The 16,355-nt window shown below is 52.5% G+C and overlaps 1 protein-coding gene across 5 annotated transcripts in view; it reads left to right on the plus strand.

The window, feature by feature from the left end:
* The first annotated feature begins 5,415 nt into the window (after positions 1–5,415).
* The window catches only part of POC1A (POC1 centriolar protein A), a 69,485-nt gene continuing 58,545 nt past the window's right edge, over positions 5,416–16,355 (plus strand). Inside the window, exons 1-6 of one of the 5 annotated variants that reach the window (XM_047692708.1) lie at positions 5,416–5,725; positions 8,024–8,108; positions 9,494–9,665; positions 10,064–10,243; positions 11,564–11,671; positions 12,649–12,764. In XM_047692708.1, the coding sequence (XP_047548664.1) occupies positions 5,708–5,725; positions 8,024–8,108; positions 9,494–9,665; positions 10,064–10,243; positions 11,564–11,671; positions 12,649–12,764 (679 nt within the window). In that variant the 5' untranslated portion in view covers positions 5,416–5,707. Of the gene's footprint in view, positions 5,726–5,752; positions 6,007–6,101; positions 6,137–8,023; positions 8,109–9,443; positions 9,666–10,063; positions 10,244–11,563; positions 11,672–12,648; positions 12,765–16,355 lie in introns of those variants that run through there. The other 4 variants (XM_047692674.1, XM_047692701.1, XM_047692682.1 and 1 more) reach the window with 4 other exon arrangements.

Here is a 16,355-nt window from a genome sequence, read left to right on the forward strand (position 1 = left end):
CACCAGACCTTTGCCTAGTCTGTTCCCTGACCTGGAATTGTCCTGTGTGTCTGAACTCCACCCCCCCATTAAAGTTCAGGTTTCCCTGTCCCCACAGAGAAGCTTTTCCTGATTACTCTAATCCCTTCCCCTTCTCTCCCACTAAGAACAAGTCCTGTCCTTCAGAGGCTCTGTAACCATCCATGAGCAATCTTGTCAAGATTCATTTATTTCACTGGCAAATATTTACTGTGGGCCCACTCTGTCTGGGCCCCGTGCTGGGTGCAGGAATATAGTCACATCCTTTCCCTGGAGCTGATGTTCTAAGAGGAGAGAAGATAACGACCCAAGAAGTCTGGTGGGTCAGATGGCAAAGTCACTGGTGAAAAATAAAGCAGGGAGAGGGAAGGAGGGTCGGCATTTTAAGTAGGGTGGCGGGGGAAAACCACAATGAGAAGGTGACATATGAACAAATTCTCGATGGGAGTGCTAGGGTGAGCCAAGTGGACACAGAGACAGTAGCCAGTGCCAAAGTACTGAGATGGGAGTGTGCCTCGCACATTCTTATTCCAGGAACAGCAAGAAGGCCCATGTGGCTGCAGCAGAGGCAGCCCAGGGGAGAGAGGTGGGCGCAGAAGCAGAGAGGTATCGGCTAGACGGTTGGAGCAGAGAAGATATGTGATGTGACTAAAGTCAGAGTAAAAAGTCAAATGTGTTAAGCGGCAGCTCCGTATCAAGCTCGTACATTAATTAGTGGCTCATGGAATCCCTCCTCCCCCTGTGGCAGACAGATTATGATTATAATCAAGGACATGGAGACTCAGATATAGGGCCGAGGCTCCTGCTAGATCACCCAGCTTAGAGGTGGCGGGGCCTGGGCTTGTCCCAAGATGTGTCTGACACTGAGACAAGCCCTGAGCTGCCATGCTCAGAGTTTCAAGCCCAGGCCACAGTGCGGGGCCAAGTGATAGAACAGATGGGGCTTTCCAGGGGCAGGTTGGATTGGGCTGTGTGGATGGGTGTGATCCCTGCCTTTCTTCCTTCTTTCTCTGCTTCACCCTGAGGTGACATTGGCTCTTGGGCAGGGGGTCTGGAAGTGATGAAAGGGGGAGAGTCTCTTGCAGGGGTGCCTACCCATGGGCTGTATACTAGGATAAAAACATTCATGCCACAAGGGGGTTTGAAAAAGCTCTCTTCCAGCTCCTCTCAACATGGAGGTCCTCCCAACATGGAGGCCAACAATGTTGGCTCTTCCAACATTGAGCATACTCATCCCCAATATGAGGGACTTAGATAGAAACGGAGTCCAATCTGATGGAGGTGGCACAGGGTAGGGGCTGCTCAGTCAGAAGGTGGAGGCCCCAATCTTTGTTTATACAGGTTGTGTCAGTGGTGGATCATGGCTTGTCTCCGTGGCGTTGGGAGAATGTGGTGTTGCAATTTTTGGAGAATAAATGAGCAAGAATGGGTGGGGCTTCCCCAGCTCTTCTTCCGTGGGTAAGGATAGAAGATAGTGGGATCTGGAAAGACTAAGGAGAATTAGTAAAATCTTCTAGTGCCTGTTACTTTGAGCGAGCTTGACATTTGAAAATCGTTTTACCAAAGGGTTTCCCTAAATTCGGTTTTGTAGATTATGAGCTCCAACAGACCAGGGATATTTCACAGCTAAAATTATACAAACCAAAGAAAAATACAAAAAGAAATCAAAAACACTACCAATAACAGCAAGAAAAGAATTCTAAGTTTAATGGATATATTTTTCTTTTTTTTTTTTTTTTTTTTTAAATTTTTTTTTTTTTTTTTTAAAGATTTTATTTATTTATTTGACAGAGAGATCACAAGCAGGCAGAGAGGCAGGCAGAGAGAGAGGAGGAAGCAGGCTCCCCGCTGAGCAGAGAGCCCGATGCGGGGCTCGATCCCAGGACCCCGAGATCATGACCCGAGCCGAAGGCAGCGGCCCAACCCACTGAGCCACCCAGGCACCCCATGGATATATTTTTCTATATTATTTTTTTCTTCCTTAACTTTTTTTAAAAAAAGATTTTATTTATTTATTTGACAGACAGAGATCACAAGTAGGCAGAGAGGCAGACAGAGAGAGAGGAGGAAGCAGGCTCCCTGCCAGGCTCGATCCCAGGATCCCAGGATCCCAGGGTCATGACCCGAGCCAAAGGCAGAGGCATTAACCCACTGAGCCACCCAGGGGCCCCTTCCTTAACTTTTTCACTTTAAGTGTTCAGACAGCAGGCAAGAGAATTGCCGAATAAGTTGTGAATGTTGGCGGGAAGACTTGAAAATCATTCTTTGAACAGTGTGGAACAATCTCAGGGCATGTAAATGATACACTTGTTTCAAGGAGAATTTCAGTTTCTGAGTTAAATGAGCCTGAACACTTGTAATGTGAAAAAACCAATTCTGTGCCAAATCACCGTGAAGATGGGATTAAATGTATCTGTTTCTTCTGTCTGGCCCCAGACTTTCCAGATCCAAAAGAGAGACCCATTCCTCTAAACGCCAGCTACCCACCTGTGCCAGCTTCTGAATCTGCTCTGGTTTGGAGACCCATGGAGATACCATCTTAGGTCTCGGGATGTAGTGAGAAGTCTCTGGGCCTGGCCAGATCCTAATCAGTGTTGGAGTCTGGCCAAACTGGCCTGTCCAGCGAGGCGACAGCTTCCTGAATATTGCAAAACATCCGGTCCAGGTCAGTTCCAGGTTGGGAAGATGCCCAGAACAGGGTAAAAGTTCTGAACAAGGACTGCCTGGGTGTTCCAACAGCATAAAGTGAGCAGGGATGGCCCCTGGTGGCCAGGCCCTTAGAATGTCTCCTATTTATCTTCTTTTATTTTTTGTTTTAATTCCAGTATAGTTAACATACAGTGTTACATACAGCAGTTATGAATAGTTAACATACCGTGTTACATACAGTGGTGATGTAGAGTTAACATACAGTGTTAGTTTCAGGTGTATGATACCGTGATTCAACAATTCTATATGTCGTGCAGTGCTCATCATGGTAAGTGTACTCTCTTAATCCCCTTTACCTATTTCACTCCTCTCCCCACCCACCTTCTCTCGGATAACCATCAGTTTGTTCTCCATATAGTTAAGAATCTTTTTCTTTTTTTTTTTTTTTTGGTTTGTCTCTTTTTTTCTTTGTTCATTTGTTTTGTTTCTTAAATTCCACATATGAGTGAAATCATATGGTATTTGTCTTTCTCTGTCTGGCTTATTTCATTTAGGATTACACTCTCTAGACCTATCCCATGCTGTTGGAAATGGCAAGATTTCATTCTTTTTTATGGCCAAGGATATATATACACACATCCATACCGCATCTTCTTTGTCCATTCATCTACTGATGGATACCTGGGTTGTTTCCATAATTCGGCTTTTGTAAGTAATGCTGCCATAAACAAAGGGAGGCATATATCTTTTTGAGTTAGTGTTTTCCGGTACTTTGGGTAAATAACTGGTAGTGGAATTATGGGATCACAGGGTAGTTCTGAGGAGGGAACAGAAGGCTGCCGGAGGACAAAGCAAAAGCTGACACCCTCCAACTCCCCCCACCCTTCTGGGTGGGACAAATGTAACATTCTTTAGGAATCTCCCACCCATCTTAATGTAATACCTTGCTAGAGGGCAAAACGACCTTGGCAATGGCAAGGCCTCTGGTATCTGGTATCTTTGTAGGTCCTCTTTAGCATATGAAAGTTCTCTTGAAACCTCCCTTTTCCTTACTTCACCCCCCCATTGGTACAAAACCTGGCATCCCTCACAACCTGGGGCAGCAGCTCTCCCTGCCCAGGGGTCCTGTCCCCACGCTTTAATAAACCACCATTTTGCACCAAAGATGTCTCAAGAATTCTTTCTTGGTCATTAGCTCCGGACCTCACCCCACCGAACCTCACCTATACTCTAGAACTTCATCAAATCTATTTTTAATTTTTTGAGGAAACGTCATACTGTTTTCCACAGTGGCTGCTCCAGTTTGTCTTCCCACCCACAGGGCATGAGGGTTCTTTTTTCTCTGCAACCTTGCGAGCACTTGTTGTTTCTTGTGTTTTTTATTTTAGCCATTCTGACAGCTCTGAGGTGGTATCTCATCGTGGCTTTAATTTGCATTTCCCTGATGATGAATGATGTTGAGCATCTTTTCACGTGTCTGTTGGCCATCTGGATGTCTTCTCTGGAGAAATGTCCATGTCTTTTTTTTTTTTTTCCCATCAGAGAGAGAGAGAGAGAGAGCGCACGCACAAGCATGGGGAGCCACAGGCAGAGGGAGAAGCAGGCTCCCTGCTGAGTAAGGAGCCAAATGCGGACTCAATCCCAGGACCCCAGGATCATGACAGGAGCTGAAGGCAGATGCCTAACCAGCTGAGCCACCCAGGCATCCCAGAAATGTCCATGTCTTCTGCCCATTTTTTTTTTTTTTAAGATTTTATTTATTTATTTGACAGAGAGAGATCACAAGTAGACGGAGAGGCAGGCAGAGAGAGAGAGGGAAGCAGGCTCCCTGCTGAGCAGAGAGCCCGATGCGGGCCTCGATCCCAGGACCCTGAGATCATGACCTGAGCCGAAGACAGCGGCTTAACCCACTGAGCCACCCAGGCGCCCTCTTCTGCCCATTTTTAATTGGATTATTTGCATTTTTTGATGTTGAGTTGTATAAGCTCCTTATATATTTTGGACACTAACCCTTTAGCAGATAGTCATTTGCAAGTATCTTCTCCCATTCAGTAGGTTGTCTTCTGCCTTAGTTAATTACTTTCTTTGCTGTGTAGAAGCTCTTTAACTGGATGTAGTCCCAATAGTTTAATTTTGCTTTTGGCTCCCTTGCCTTAGGAGACATATCTAGAAATGTCTCCTTTTCTTTTAAACATGTAATTTATAACCACTTCTCAGGGCCGAGGGTTCTGGAGAGGCCCAGACTGCGTCACACTTCTCTGTATTACAAATGGGTAAACTGAGACCTGGGCAGAGGTATTTCCCCCCAAGGTCACGGGTCACACAAGGAGGCATGACAATAACAGAATAGAACCTAGGTTTCTCCATCCATGGAGAATCCCACGGATGTCATTCCAAGGGACTGGTGTTCTTTTAAATCGACACTTGTTTTAAGTTCGGAGGAGCGGACCATTTAAAGAATCTCCGAGGGGTGACTAATTGGCCTTTAAGGCATTGGGCGACCACCTGGTTTCAAGGGCCCTTTAAGAGAACCCCAAAGAACGACTCACGTGTCCTCCACTTCCGGGATCCTTGAGGCCTTTCCTACGCGTGGTTAATCCCGCCCGGCTCTCAAGGTGTCTTGGGAAAAGTAGTTCCACTTTCCTACATACCCTAGGTGGCCGCTGTCTTGAAACTGCATTTCCCAGAAGGCTGTGCTCGTGGCCTCGTAAACCGAGCTAGGGGTGGGCGGCGTGAACGCCTCATCCTGCGTTTTATCATTTCTCAGGGGATTAGTGACAGTGGACAGAGATCTTTGGCCGCGACGTCCGTGGGCTGCTGGCCTGGCGGTGCTGTGCGCGGAGGCCGTGGAATTCGCCACACAGCTCTGCTTCCGGCCTGGGGTCAAAAAGCCGACGCGCTGCGTCTCCTTTAATCGCCGTGGGCGGGGCGTGACGACGAGACCCGCGTTGCTATTGGCGGCGGTTGGGGGCGCGGAAACTGAACGGGCCGCAACGGCCGACGCAGCTTTCTCCGGCGCCTTGGGCGCCCCCGGCCCGCCATGGCTGCACCTTGCCCTGTAAGTTCTCGCCGGCGGTGTTTGCCCGGCCTTAGTCTCCCCCCTGGGACTCTGGGCGCCTGGCCCGGGCGATGGCTGCGAGGGGGCGAGTGGGACGCCGGGTTCCAAGCCAGTGTTCTCCAGCCGCTTGACGGTCTGTGCAGGGGTCGCTGGGTCGGGACACGTAGTGAGCACTTCCTGCGCGCCAGACCCTTTGCGGACTGCCGCGGCGGACCGCCGCGGCGGACCACCAAGTCCCTGCTCCCTGGATTCGCATCCTAGCTGAAGAGACGCTAGTACTAGTACGTTTCGACTGGATGTCGGGCCGGAGGCCAGCTCCGGGCCTCGCTGGCCTGAGTCTCACCATCCTGAGCAGTGGCTGGCTGGTAGGGGCTTTTTTGAGCGAACACTTGCTCGGACGGGACAGCTCAGGTCTGCATTGTGTTCTGGGCTGGGCGCCCTGAGTCCTAGGTTCCTCCAGAGGGAAGCACTCCCAAACCCCTCTTTTTGAGAGATTGTGTAAACATGTCTGGTCTTTGGGCTGGGTTGAGAGTCAGGAAGATCAGATGGTGCTCTGTAGAGCAGAGGGCCTAGACTTAGGATCCAGCTTTTTGATCCCTATTCTAGCCCTTTCCACAAATCCCTCCTCACTTCTTTCCGTATGTAAACCACCTTTGTGGGAGATGAGGAACCATAGAGCCTGGTGGGATGAGGAGGTGGGAAGGGTGTTGGGAGGACTCAGGAGCCCCCTGGTCGGAGGTGGAACGGAACTTGCCTAGAGGTGGACATTATTTTATTCTTGTTCTCCTAAGAGGTTCAGATGTAGCAGTTGCTCTGTTGGGGGCCCTTTCCCAGTTGCCACTCCCTTTCTTGTTGAAAGGGGGACTGGGGCAGGTGTGTTGGGGGTGGAGCTGGGCACAGGGCCCTGGGGGCCTTTGTTCTGGTTACAGCTCTGTGAGGTGGCAACGGTCTTACTCTTACTCTGTTCCCAAGGACATTTTTTTTTTTACCAAGAGGAGGTTTTGCTGGGCTCCATGGTGTGCCCAAAATGCTTCTTTGAGGTTTCTGATATTTAGGGAAGGGGAGATGTTTGTATGGCAGGACTGTAACTCTTCAAGTACTAAGAGAAGCTGCTGTTGGGTGGTAAGAGTCTCTGGAATATTTTCTCCATGTCTTCCTAAGCTGTGTCCTGAACAGCTGCTTCCTTGACCTCAGTAGAGGTCAAGTGCCCCTTGGGTCACTGACCCTTGGGGCCTGTCCAGGCTGACCTTTGGGTTCAGTGGCCCACATTGGCTGCCAGTGAGATTGAAAGTGCAGAATCTGATTCCCGAAATGGGAGTTGCTGAAAGGCCCCCCATTTCTTCTTCATTCTCTTCGAAAAATTGCTTTGTTGAAATACTCACATGTCCTAAAATTCACCTTTTTTTTTTTTTTTCAAGATTATCTATTCATTTATTTGACAGACGGAGATCACAGGTAGGCAGAGAGGCAGGCAGAGAGAGAGGAGGAAGCAGGCTCCCTGCTGAGCAGAGAGCCCGATGCGGGACCGGATCCCAGGACCCTGAGATCATGACCTGAGCCGAAGGCAGAGGCTTAAGCCACTGAGCCACCCAGGCGCCCGGCCTTTTTTTTTTTTTTTTTTTTTTTTTTAAGATTTTATTTATTTATATGACAGAGACCGTGAGACAGAGAACACAAGCAGGGGGAGTGGGAGAGGGAGAAGCAGGCTTCCCGAGGAGCAGGGAGCCCAACATGGGGCTTGATCCTAGGACCTTGGGATCATGACCTGAGCCAAAGGCAGATGCTCAACCACTGAGCCACCCAGGTGGCCCAGATTTTTATTATTTTATTTTATTATTTTTTAAAGATTTTTTTTATTCATTTGAGAGGGGGAGAGGCAGGCAGAGGATGGGGAGTAGCAGACTCCCAGCTGAGCGGAGAGCCGGACATGGGGCTCTATCCCAGGACCTGGAGATCATGACCTGAGCCGAAGGCAGATGCTCAACCATCTGAGCCACCCAGGCGCCCCACGATAGATTTTTATATATTGATTTTGCAACTTTGCTTAACTGGTTTATTAGCTCTATTAGTTTTTTAGCTGTATGTTAGTTATAGTTATTTAGCTATATAAAAATAGTTATTTAGCTATATAAAAATCCTAATATATATATGATCATGCCTTGAGCTTTTTTTTTTTTTTTTTTTTTTTTTTTGCCTTGAGCATTTTTGTACCCTCCTGGCTGTTTGGAAGAGTCTTGACCCCTGGGGAAGCCCCTTCTTCATTCAAGTTTCACACATTTGACCCTGGCTTTCCAACAGGAGGACCCCTCGCTGGAGAGGCATTTTAAGGGCCACCGAGATGCAGTTACCTCTGTGGACTTCAGTCTCAACACGAAGCAGTTGGGTAAGAGGAGGCATCTTTTCCTAGGCACTAGGTTATGAGCTGAGAGGGTGGAGTCTGTAGCTGGGAGGTGTGGTGTGAGGGGAGTAGGACACCGTGAGGACCCAGGTGGTTTGTCTAGGCCACTGTCTGAGTGCTGGGCTCTGTGGCTCTGTGAACTGCATTCTGCATGCAGAAGTGTGAGACTCAGAGAGTCTGGGGGCCTTGCCAAGGGCATGTAGCCTTGGGAGGGGGCCCAGGGTCTGGGCTTTTTACTGCATATACCCCAGCCATCTCTTGGGTCTGGCTGGTGGAATGGCCCTAAACAATGGCTCCTTTTCCTTGGGTCCTCAAGTCTGTTGTCCACAGCAGTATGGGGGCATCCAGTGAGAAGGGCGAAGAGCAGAGCCACGTACTCCCTACCCTTGTGCATCAGCTGAGTACTCCTGCTTCTTGGTCGCTTGGAGGTTCCTATGCAGCCGTCATGGCTGCCGTTTTGTTGTTTGTTTCTTTTTTTAATGCATTTTTTTTTCTTTTTAAGATTTTACTTATTTATTTATTTATTTATTTATTTAAAAGATTTTATTTATTTATTTGACAGAGAGAGATCACAAGTAGACAGAGAGGCAGGCAGAGAGAGAGAGAGAGGGAAGCAGGCTCCCTGCCGAGCAGAGAGCCCGATGCGGGACTCGATCCCAGGACCCTGAGATCATGACCTGAGCCGAAGGCAGCGGCTCAACCCACTGAGCCACCCAGGCGCCCCTTATTTATTTATTTGAGAGCGTGAAAGAGCACGGGTGTGCTCGCACGCACAAGTGGAGGGGAAGGAAAGAGGGAGAGGGAGAAGCAGATTCCCAGCTAAGAAGGGAGTCCAGGACCCTGGGATCGTGACCTGAGTTGAAGGCAGGCACTTAACGACTGAGTCACCCAGGTACCCCTGCTTTCTTCTTTCTATGGACGAGGCTCCCCCTTCATCCCATGGTCAGGGTCCCCTGCCAGAGGCTGTTGGTCACTATAGATGAAGAACAAACGAAGTCATTTGATCTATCTTGGGGAATCTCTAGGTTTCTGATTAACTTGGCCCCTCTCAATGGTAAAAGGCCATTGGATTGGGCTGGGAGGACTTGCTGTCTAGTACCCTTAGGGTGTGACTGTGGGGGACCCCATGGGGGATGAGTTTTGTCAGAGGCCCGCTGGGTTGCAGCCTCGGGCTGGCATGTGAAGGGCATCTCTTGGCTTCGCTCTCCTGTGGGCCTGCTGCTCGGAGAGCTGACTGCCCATCGATGCTCCAAACCCAAGCTTAGCAGTCGCTGGAAGTGTGGTCTGTCTCCTGTCCCCTCACCCCATCGTCCTGCTCAGAGGCTCAAGGCCCACCAGAGCTGGGGGTCACAGCATCCCTCCTTCCTCAGCCAGTGGCTCCATGGACTCATGCCTCATGGTCTGGCACATGAAGCCCCAGTCACGCGCCTACCGCTTTGCGGGCCACAAGGACGCTGTCACCTGTGTGAACTTCTCCCCTTCGGGACACCTGCTGGCCTCAGGCTCCCGAGACAAGACCGTCCGGATCTGGATACCCAATGTGTGAGTTACAGGCTTGGAAGGGCTTATCTGAGCCTGGGGCCCTGGTGCCAGAGCTGTCCCCACTCAGGTCCCACCCTGGCTCTGGACTTGTCTCGGTGGGACATCTGCCCACTTCTGAAGAGGGGCAGTCAGAAGCTGGGGCTCCGGTTGGGGCCCTCCTCGTCGGGTCAGGAGAGGGATTCGGGGCTTGCGGCTTCCATCCTGGCAGGGCTCCCATCTGATGCTGCTCATGCATGGCAGGGTGGGTGGTGCTTCTGGCCTTCCTTGTCGGGGGGCTGGGCGACTGGCCTGTGCTGACGTCGGGAGGGGCCCCTGTCGGGCGGGGAGAGCATCGATGTGCTCACGGGCCCTCTGGTCACTGCTCTGGGTTTCCTGAGTCGAAGTACTCGTCCCCGCAGCAAAGGCGAGTCTACCGTGTTTCGTGCCCACACGGCCACAGTGAGGAGTGTCCACTTCTGCAGCGATGGCCAGTCTTTTGTGACGGCCTCCGATGACAAAACGGTGAAGGTGTGGTCAACTCATCGCCAGAAATTCCTGTTCTCCCTGAGCCAGCACATCAACTGGGTCCGCTGTGCCAGGTGAGCCTCATCCTGGCCCAGGTCCCTCAGAGGGACCCGGGCCTTGAAGGGCCCTGAGGTGCTGCTGGGTGCCAGTATAGCATGACCTTGGGCACACTAGCTCCTCTTTCATATTCCCGAGCCTCAGTTTCCTTATGGGTGAAAGGGGAGCAGAGAAGTTGTCACATTGTGAATTGTCGAGGAGCTTCTAGCTCACACGTGGCAAGTAAGTGAGTTCATTGCCAGCCACGACTGAGCGCCTCACATCTGGGCTGATGTGGCTGGAAGCACATCAGCAGGGGCTGTTTTGGAGCAAGAGCGACAAGGTGATGTCGCTTCTACCTACCTCACTACGATTTCTTTTCCCTTTTCACGGCAGTCCTGCAGGCTACATGGTGTCATTCCCACTTTGCGGATGAGGACAGCGAGGCTCAGGACAGTGCAGTATCTTGCCCCTGGGCGCTCGCTGGGTTAGTGGCAGAGCTGGGATTTGAACCTGCGGTCTACCACTCAGAAGTTGATTTTGCTTGAGCTGCTGGGTGGGGGTCGAGGCTTCTGAGGAGGCTGGTCTGGAGGCTGGCTCTCCCTTTGCTGTGGTGGGGCAGTGCTGTGGGGATGGGGGCCAAGTGACCCAGAGGACATTTCAGGGGCCAAGGATCGTGGATGTAAATGTGCCTGCTTTCAGCTATTCTGATCCTTTCTCTGGAGATCTCCGTGCTCCAGAGGAAGAGGTTGGGAGGGCTGGGGATGCTGGGAAACAAAGGAAGTCAGAGATCTGGGCCTATTACAGTGTTCTTCTGGAGACCCCACGCAAGTTAACTTGTTCTTAGGGCACCTGTGTCCTGGGAAGTCCCTGATTGCTCCGAGAGGCCTCTCCATTGGGCTCCTGAGAATAGGAGGGGCCAGGCCAGCAAACAAGTGTGGAACCTACACCAGCCTTCGTGGGTGGGTCCCTAGGACCTCCACACACTTTTGTCGTTAGATGGTGCTCCGAGTCAAAAGTGAACTCGGGACCTGGGAACAGGATAACGATGCTGATGGTGGCTTCGGGACGCCTTCATGTTAATAGCATCAGCCATCAGCACACACTTTGCCACATGCCATGTGCAGTGCTGGGGGCCTCGTGTGAGCAACGCTGCTCCCTGCTCCCCACGAGGTAGGTCCCATTCTTACCCATCTCTCAGAGGGAAAGCCGCTTGCCCGGGATTGCTCAGGACCGGAGCAGGGCGCATTGCTTTGGCTGGTTCTGGAATCAGGTGGTGGGCAAGGCAGGAAGGTGGCTGTGGAGGACAGCGTGCCGCGCCCACAGTGGTGGTGTGACTTGTGCCCTGCCTGGTTCAGGTTCTCCCCCGACGGGAGGCTCATCGTGTCTGCCAGCGATGACAAGACTGTCAAGCTATGGGACAAGACGAGCCGGGAGTGTGTCCACTCTTACTGTGAGCACGGCAGGTAAGTCACTGGACGCTGTTGTCCTCCTGCAGGTGTTCAGGAAGAGCATGGACCTAGGGACAAAGGGGCCCCAGTGGCCTTATGTGGGGCCACGTTTCTGCCCCTCTCTGTCTCTGGATTCTTTCCTCTGTGAGCAGGAGGTTCAGCCTCATCCCCATCCCCATAAATATGGGGGGCTAACTTCAAGCCATGTAATGCTTAGGGCCGCTCTTTTCCCTTCACTTCCCAGTTCTCACACTGGCGACTTGTCTCAAAGAAGGTGACCCCAGACCTCTCCACATCACATTAGTATGTTACTTACCCATGGTGATGGTTTTATCAATGACAGGCTTGTCAGGTTCTTGTAAGTTCTTGGTGGTGGTTCCCATTGTGCTGCATCATCAGGAGAGGCAGGGCCCTGCACTGGAGCTGGACCTCCCCTGTTCTGGTCTCCTTGATGAACCCCCAGCTTCTGCCCTCCTCCAGTAGGCAGCTGGGAGCCCAGGGCCAAGCTCCTCTGGAGAGCCAGACACGATGCCAGCCTGGGTGTCACATGTGGGCATACTGGGGGACTGTAGCCTGTCTCCTGGAGATAGGTCAACCAGCGGCCTTGGGGTCCTGCTGGCCTTTTGGGGCTGGGCCTCAGTGGGCAGGGCCTGTCCTGCCTCCTGCTTTGATGAGGGCTCCAGCTCTGACTCAGAACACCCGGAGTCATCAGCTGATCTCTGGGCTGAGGACCACTTTCTCTGTTTGTATTTAGAAGTGGCTGCTGGGATTTGCTCCCTGGTGAGTCCACGTCCGGTACCTGCTAGCTACTGTTCTCACCCTCTCCTTGCTATCCCTTGGCCCCTGTAAAGAAACAGGGCAAAAGGGAGGTCTTCTGTATTTGGGGAACAGTCTGAGCAGATGTGCATGGTTAGGAAAGGATTGGATGTCTGGGGGTCTGTTCAGAGCCCGGATGGTCCTTCTCTAGCCTGTGGCGGCCCCTGTCTTTGCAGCTTTGTCACTTCCGTGGACTTCCACCCCAGTGGCACATGCATCGCCGCCGCTGGCATGGACAACACGGTGAAGGTGTGGGACGTGCGGACGCACCGGCTCTTACAGCACTATCAGCGTGAGTGGCCGTGCGCTGCCGTGGCAGGGCTGGGTGGGAGCAGGCGGCGGGCTTGTCACTCTGGTGCTGAAGCGGCCCCGAGGATGGCCCCGGTCAGTGGGGAAGAGCCCTGGGCCTGCTGGGATCTTCTGTGGTCGGTAGTCTGTGTCGTGGCCATGCTGGCTCGGAACACTGGCCTGGAGGTGGATCGTGGCACTAGCTGGTGTCCCCCAAGCCGTCTGGGAATCTTACACATGCTGCAGGGCGAAACGAGGAGCTCGCGGGGTATGTCTGGCCAGGGCCTTGCTCAAGGGCCACTTCTCAGGGGCTGCCTGTGCTACTGGCCTAAGGCGAAGGGGGCAGGTCTGTCAAAAGAAGTCAGTGTTTATGCGATCTTGGCCACCTCTGGCCTCATGGTGTCCTCCATAGATAGAGCCATGAACCAGATGGAGGGTCCACTTAGGCTAGAGACCAGGCTCAGGAGGCAGCCCTGGGTCTGTGTGCCCTGATCCAGCAGTAGCCCTTGGGAGGCAGAGTGGCAGGCAGTCAACATGGGCCGCATCAGGCTCCAGCTGGGGGGTGGGGGAGGGACGGATTTGGTATGATTAGAATGAGCTAGCTGAGGGTACTGGAGTATGGAACTGTCTTGAGAGCAGGTGTGACTGGGCAGGGCCCTGAGCCACCTCAGTTGTGGGGATGGAGCCAGGGAAGGAAGCTGGCGAGGTCCATGGGAGGAACTGGGAGTTGTGCAAAGGGCAAAATGGTGGGTGGGCCCGTGGGCCTGGGCTGAGACTGGGGAGGGGTAGAGCTGGAGTTGTTTGAGGACCTGTGGTCCTTGACTTGGGACTAAGTTTATTATTTTTATTTTTTAAAAATATTTTATTTATTTATTTGTCAGAGAGAGAGGGGGAGAGAGAGCAAGCACAGGCAGACAGAATGGCAGGCAGAGGCAGAGGGAGAAGCAGGCTCCCTGATGAGCAAGGACCCCGTTGCGGGACTCGATCCCAGGACGCTGGGATCATGACCTGAGCCGAAGGCAGCTGCTTAACCAACTGAGCCACCCAGGCGTCCCATTTTTTTAAAAATTTTTATTTATTTTTATTTTATTTATTTGACAGACAGAGGTCACAAGTAGGCAGAGAGGCAGGCAGAGAGGAGGAAGCAGGTTCCCTGCCGAGCAGAGAGCCCGATGCTGGGCTTGATCCCAGGACCCTGGGATTATGACCTGAGCCGAAGGCAGAGGCTTAATCTGCCGAGCCACCCAGGCACCCCTGGGACTAAGTTTAAAGTCCACGGGCTACGTTCCAGAATTCACACCTGAAAATGGGGAGGATGTGTCTGGACAAAGGTGTGGGACTTGGGGTTCAGAGCTCTCCTTTCTACCTGCTCTGAGCCCTTCTTAGCTGATTCTCAGATGTTGAGGATGGCACTTTCTTGAGGTAACCGAGGTGAGAAGATCTTCCAAGAAGAGGGAGAGGCTCCTGGTCTTAAAAAGCACGTGGTGGAGGGTGGGCTCTGCAGCCAGTCTCTGCATTCCTAGTTTCGTGATGTTAGGCAGGTCACTTGACTCCTCTGGGTCCCCTGGGACAGTGATGGGGTCTCCCTTGCAGATGGTGTTTGTAGGGTAACAAGGTGGTCTGGAACCAGGTACTGTGTTCATGGTACCCGAGTTGCCTGGAAATCCCGGAGTAGGGAGTCTGGCCTGCATTGCCCTACACTACCACCAGGTGGCAGGGGCTAGCCGCATAACTGGTTCCTTCCTCAGCAGAGCCCGGTGTTTGTTACAGCCTCTGTCCCAGATGGAGCTTCCAAAACAGAGCAGCTATGCGTCTGCCCTCTACTTGGAGACTACAAGTCTCCTTCCCCTCCTTCAGGCTTTAGAGGCCTCTCTTCTGCTCTGGGCCAGGCCTGGGTTAGAGAATGGGCACATCTGCATGGTTAACTAGGGGATGGTTGGTAGGTGTGGAGGAGTGCTGGGCCGGAAGGCGCTCCTAAGTGTGGGGTCAGGAGAGATGGGAAGGGAAGGTGACGAGGCACTGCAGGTTGGGAGTATAGGCTCTTTCCTATCTGTAACTGGGGTGGTAATAATACCTTATGGGTTTTGTGAAGCTCTGTTGGGGGGATCCACATGAGTCCTGGAAATGTGGTTTGTAACAGAAGTATTTTTCTTTTAATTTTTTGTTTAACTTTTTTTCATCACATAAGTCTTGACACTGAGGGGAGAGGATGTTTAGGCGACCCTGGGAGGGTCCAGCTTCACCTCTGATGGATCAGGAGCATGAGTCTGGGTTTGTAGAATACACCAGCGGGTACCCATTGGGGAGGACCTTGAATGCTGTACTCTGGCCTATGGTCCCAAAGATGCAGTCTGGCTGGCCGTGCTGGGACTGGTCCCATTGCTCGAGGAGTGAAGGTCTGTCTGGGAGGACAGCAGTGCTGGGAGGTCTGCATGTGGGGGGGGGGCGGAGTTGATGCATCTGGGTGACTGGTGGGTGGGCCGCTTGCACCCAGTGTCTGAGTGAGGGCTGGGTATGTGAATGGGGCGGGGATTGGGCCCAGAGGGATAGGTTTTGGAGATTGACTGGAGTCAGGAGGTCATGCTGTGGGTTGAGCAGCCAGCTGGGCCCAGGAATCGGGGGGCTTGGGAAGGGCTGAGGCCATATCCTGGGTCCCTGCGATTGAGGGGCTGCAGAATGGAAGGTTCACAAAGCAGCCAGAGTGAGGGGTAGGAGCCCTCTCTCCCAGAATGGGAGGGCTGAAGGGGCAGAGCCAGAGGCACGAAGGAGCACAGCATCTCCTGAAGAGTGTGATTGGGAGGAGGAATGATGTAAGGCAGTCGAGGAGGGTGACGGGTGCTGGAGAGTGGTCCCTGGAGTTCTTGAGGGGGCAGTCTTGGCAGTGGGTGGGCCTGGGAGGTCAGTGACTGGCAGGGCTGGGGAGGTGGTGGGAGGGCTCAGGTGGTACCAGGAGCCAAGTCCTGAGGGGACCCGAGGTGCATGAGGCTAACAGGCTCAGGCAGAGAGATTTCAGTGGGTTTTTTTTTTTGCTATTGTCCTTTGCTCCTATGACAGAGCCACCGGTGTCTTGTTCCTAAGCCACCCCAGTATGGATCAGATGCCTTGGGGGGCTTGGAATACCCCGGCGTTTCCTCAGCTCCCTGCCCAGTGCATGGTGCATGGGGCAGCAAACTCATTCCACTGGCTCTAAGCTCACCCTCTAGGGCTCCAGGAGAGCCTGGTGGATCTGAGGACAATTTCTGGGGGACGGAGCCCTCACCTTTCTGCTGCTTGAGGGCATGGCTAGGTCTGCTTAGGTCCAGCGGCTTCCCTTAAGGGCTCCATGGCCAAACTTTCTTCCTGTGAGGCTCCCCCTCACCCCTTCATAGCAGCTGCTCCCTCATCCTTAGAGGACCTGGGGCTCTGTTTGGAGGCTGGCTCCCGAGAAGGACTTCTGGCGCTCTGGTAGCACATGCCTGAACTCTTTTTGGTTCCCAACCCCTGGAGGAATGTTTTTAAGGCTGCCGTGACATCTCATGTCTCTCTTGGTGACTCTGGATGAGTACTTGGTGTTCCTGGGTGGGCTTGGGGCACGTGAGGTTGTCGGGCTTTTCTG

This window comes from Lutra lutra, chromosome 1 (genome assembly GCF_902655055.1).
Source record: "Lutra lutra chromosome 1, mLutLut1.2, whole genome shotgun sequence".
Lineage (NCBI taxonomy): Eukaryota > Metazoa > Chordata > Mammalia > Carnivora > Mustelidae > Lutra > Lutra lutra.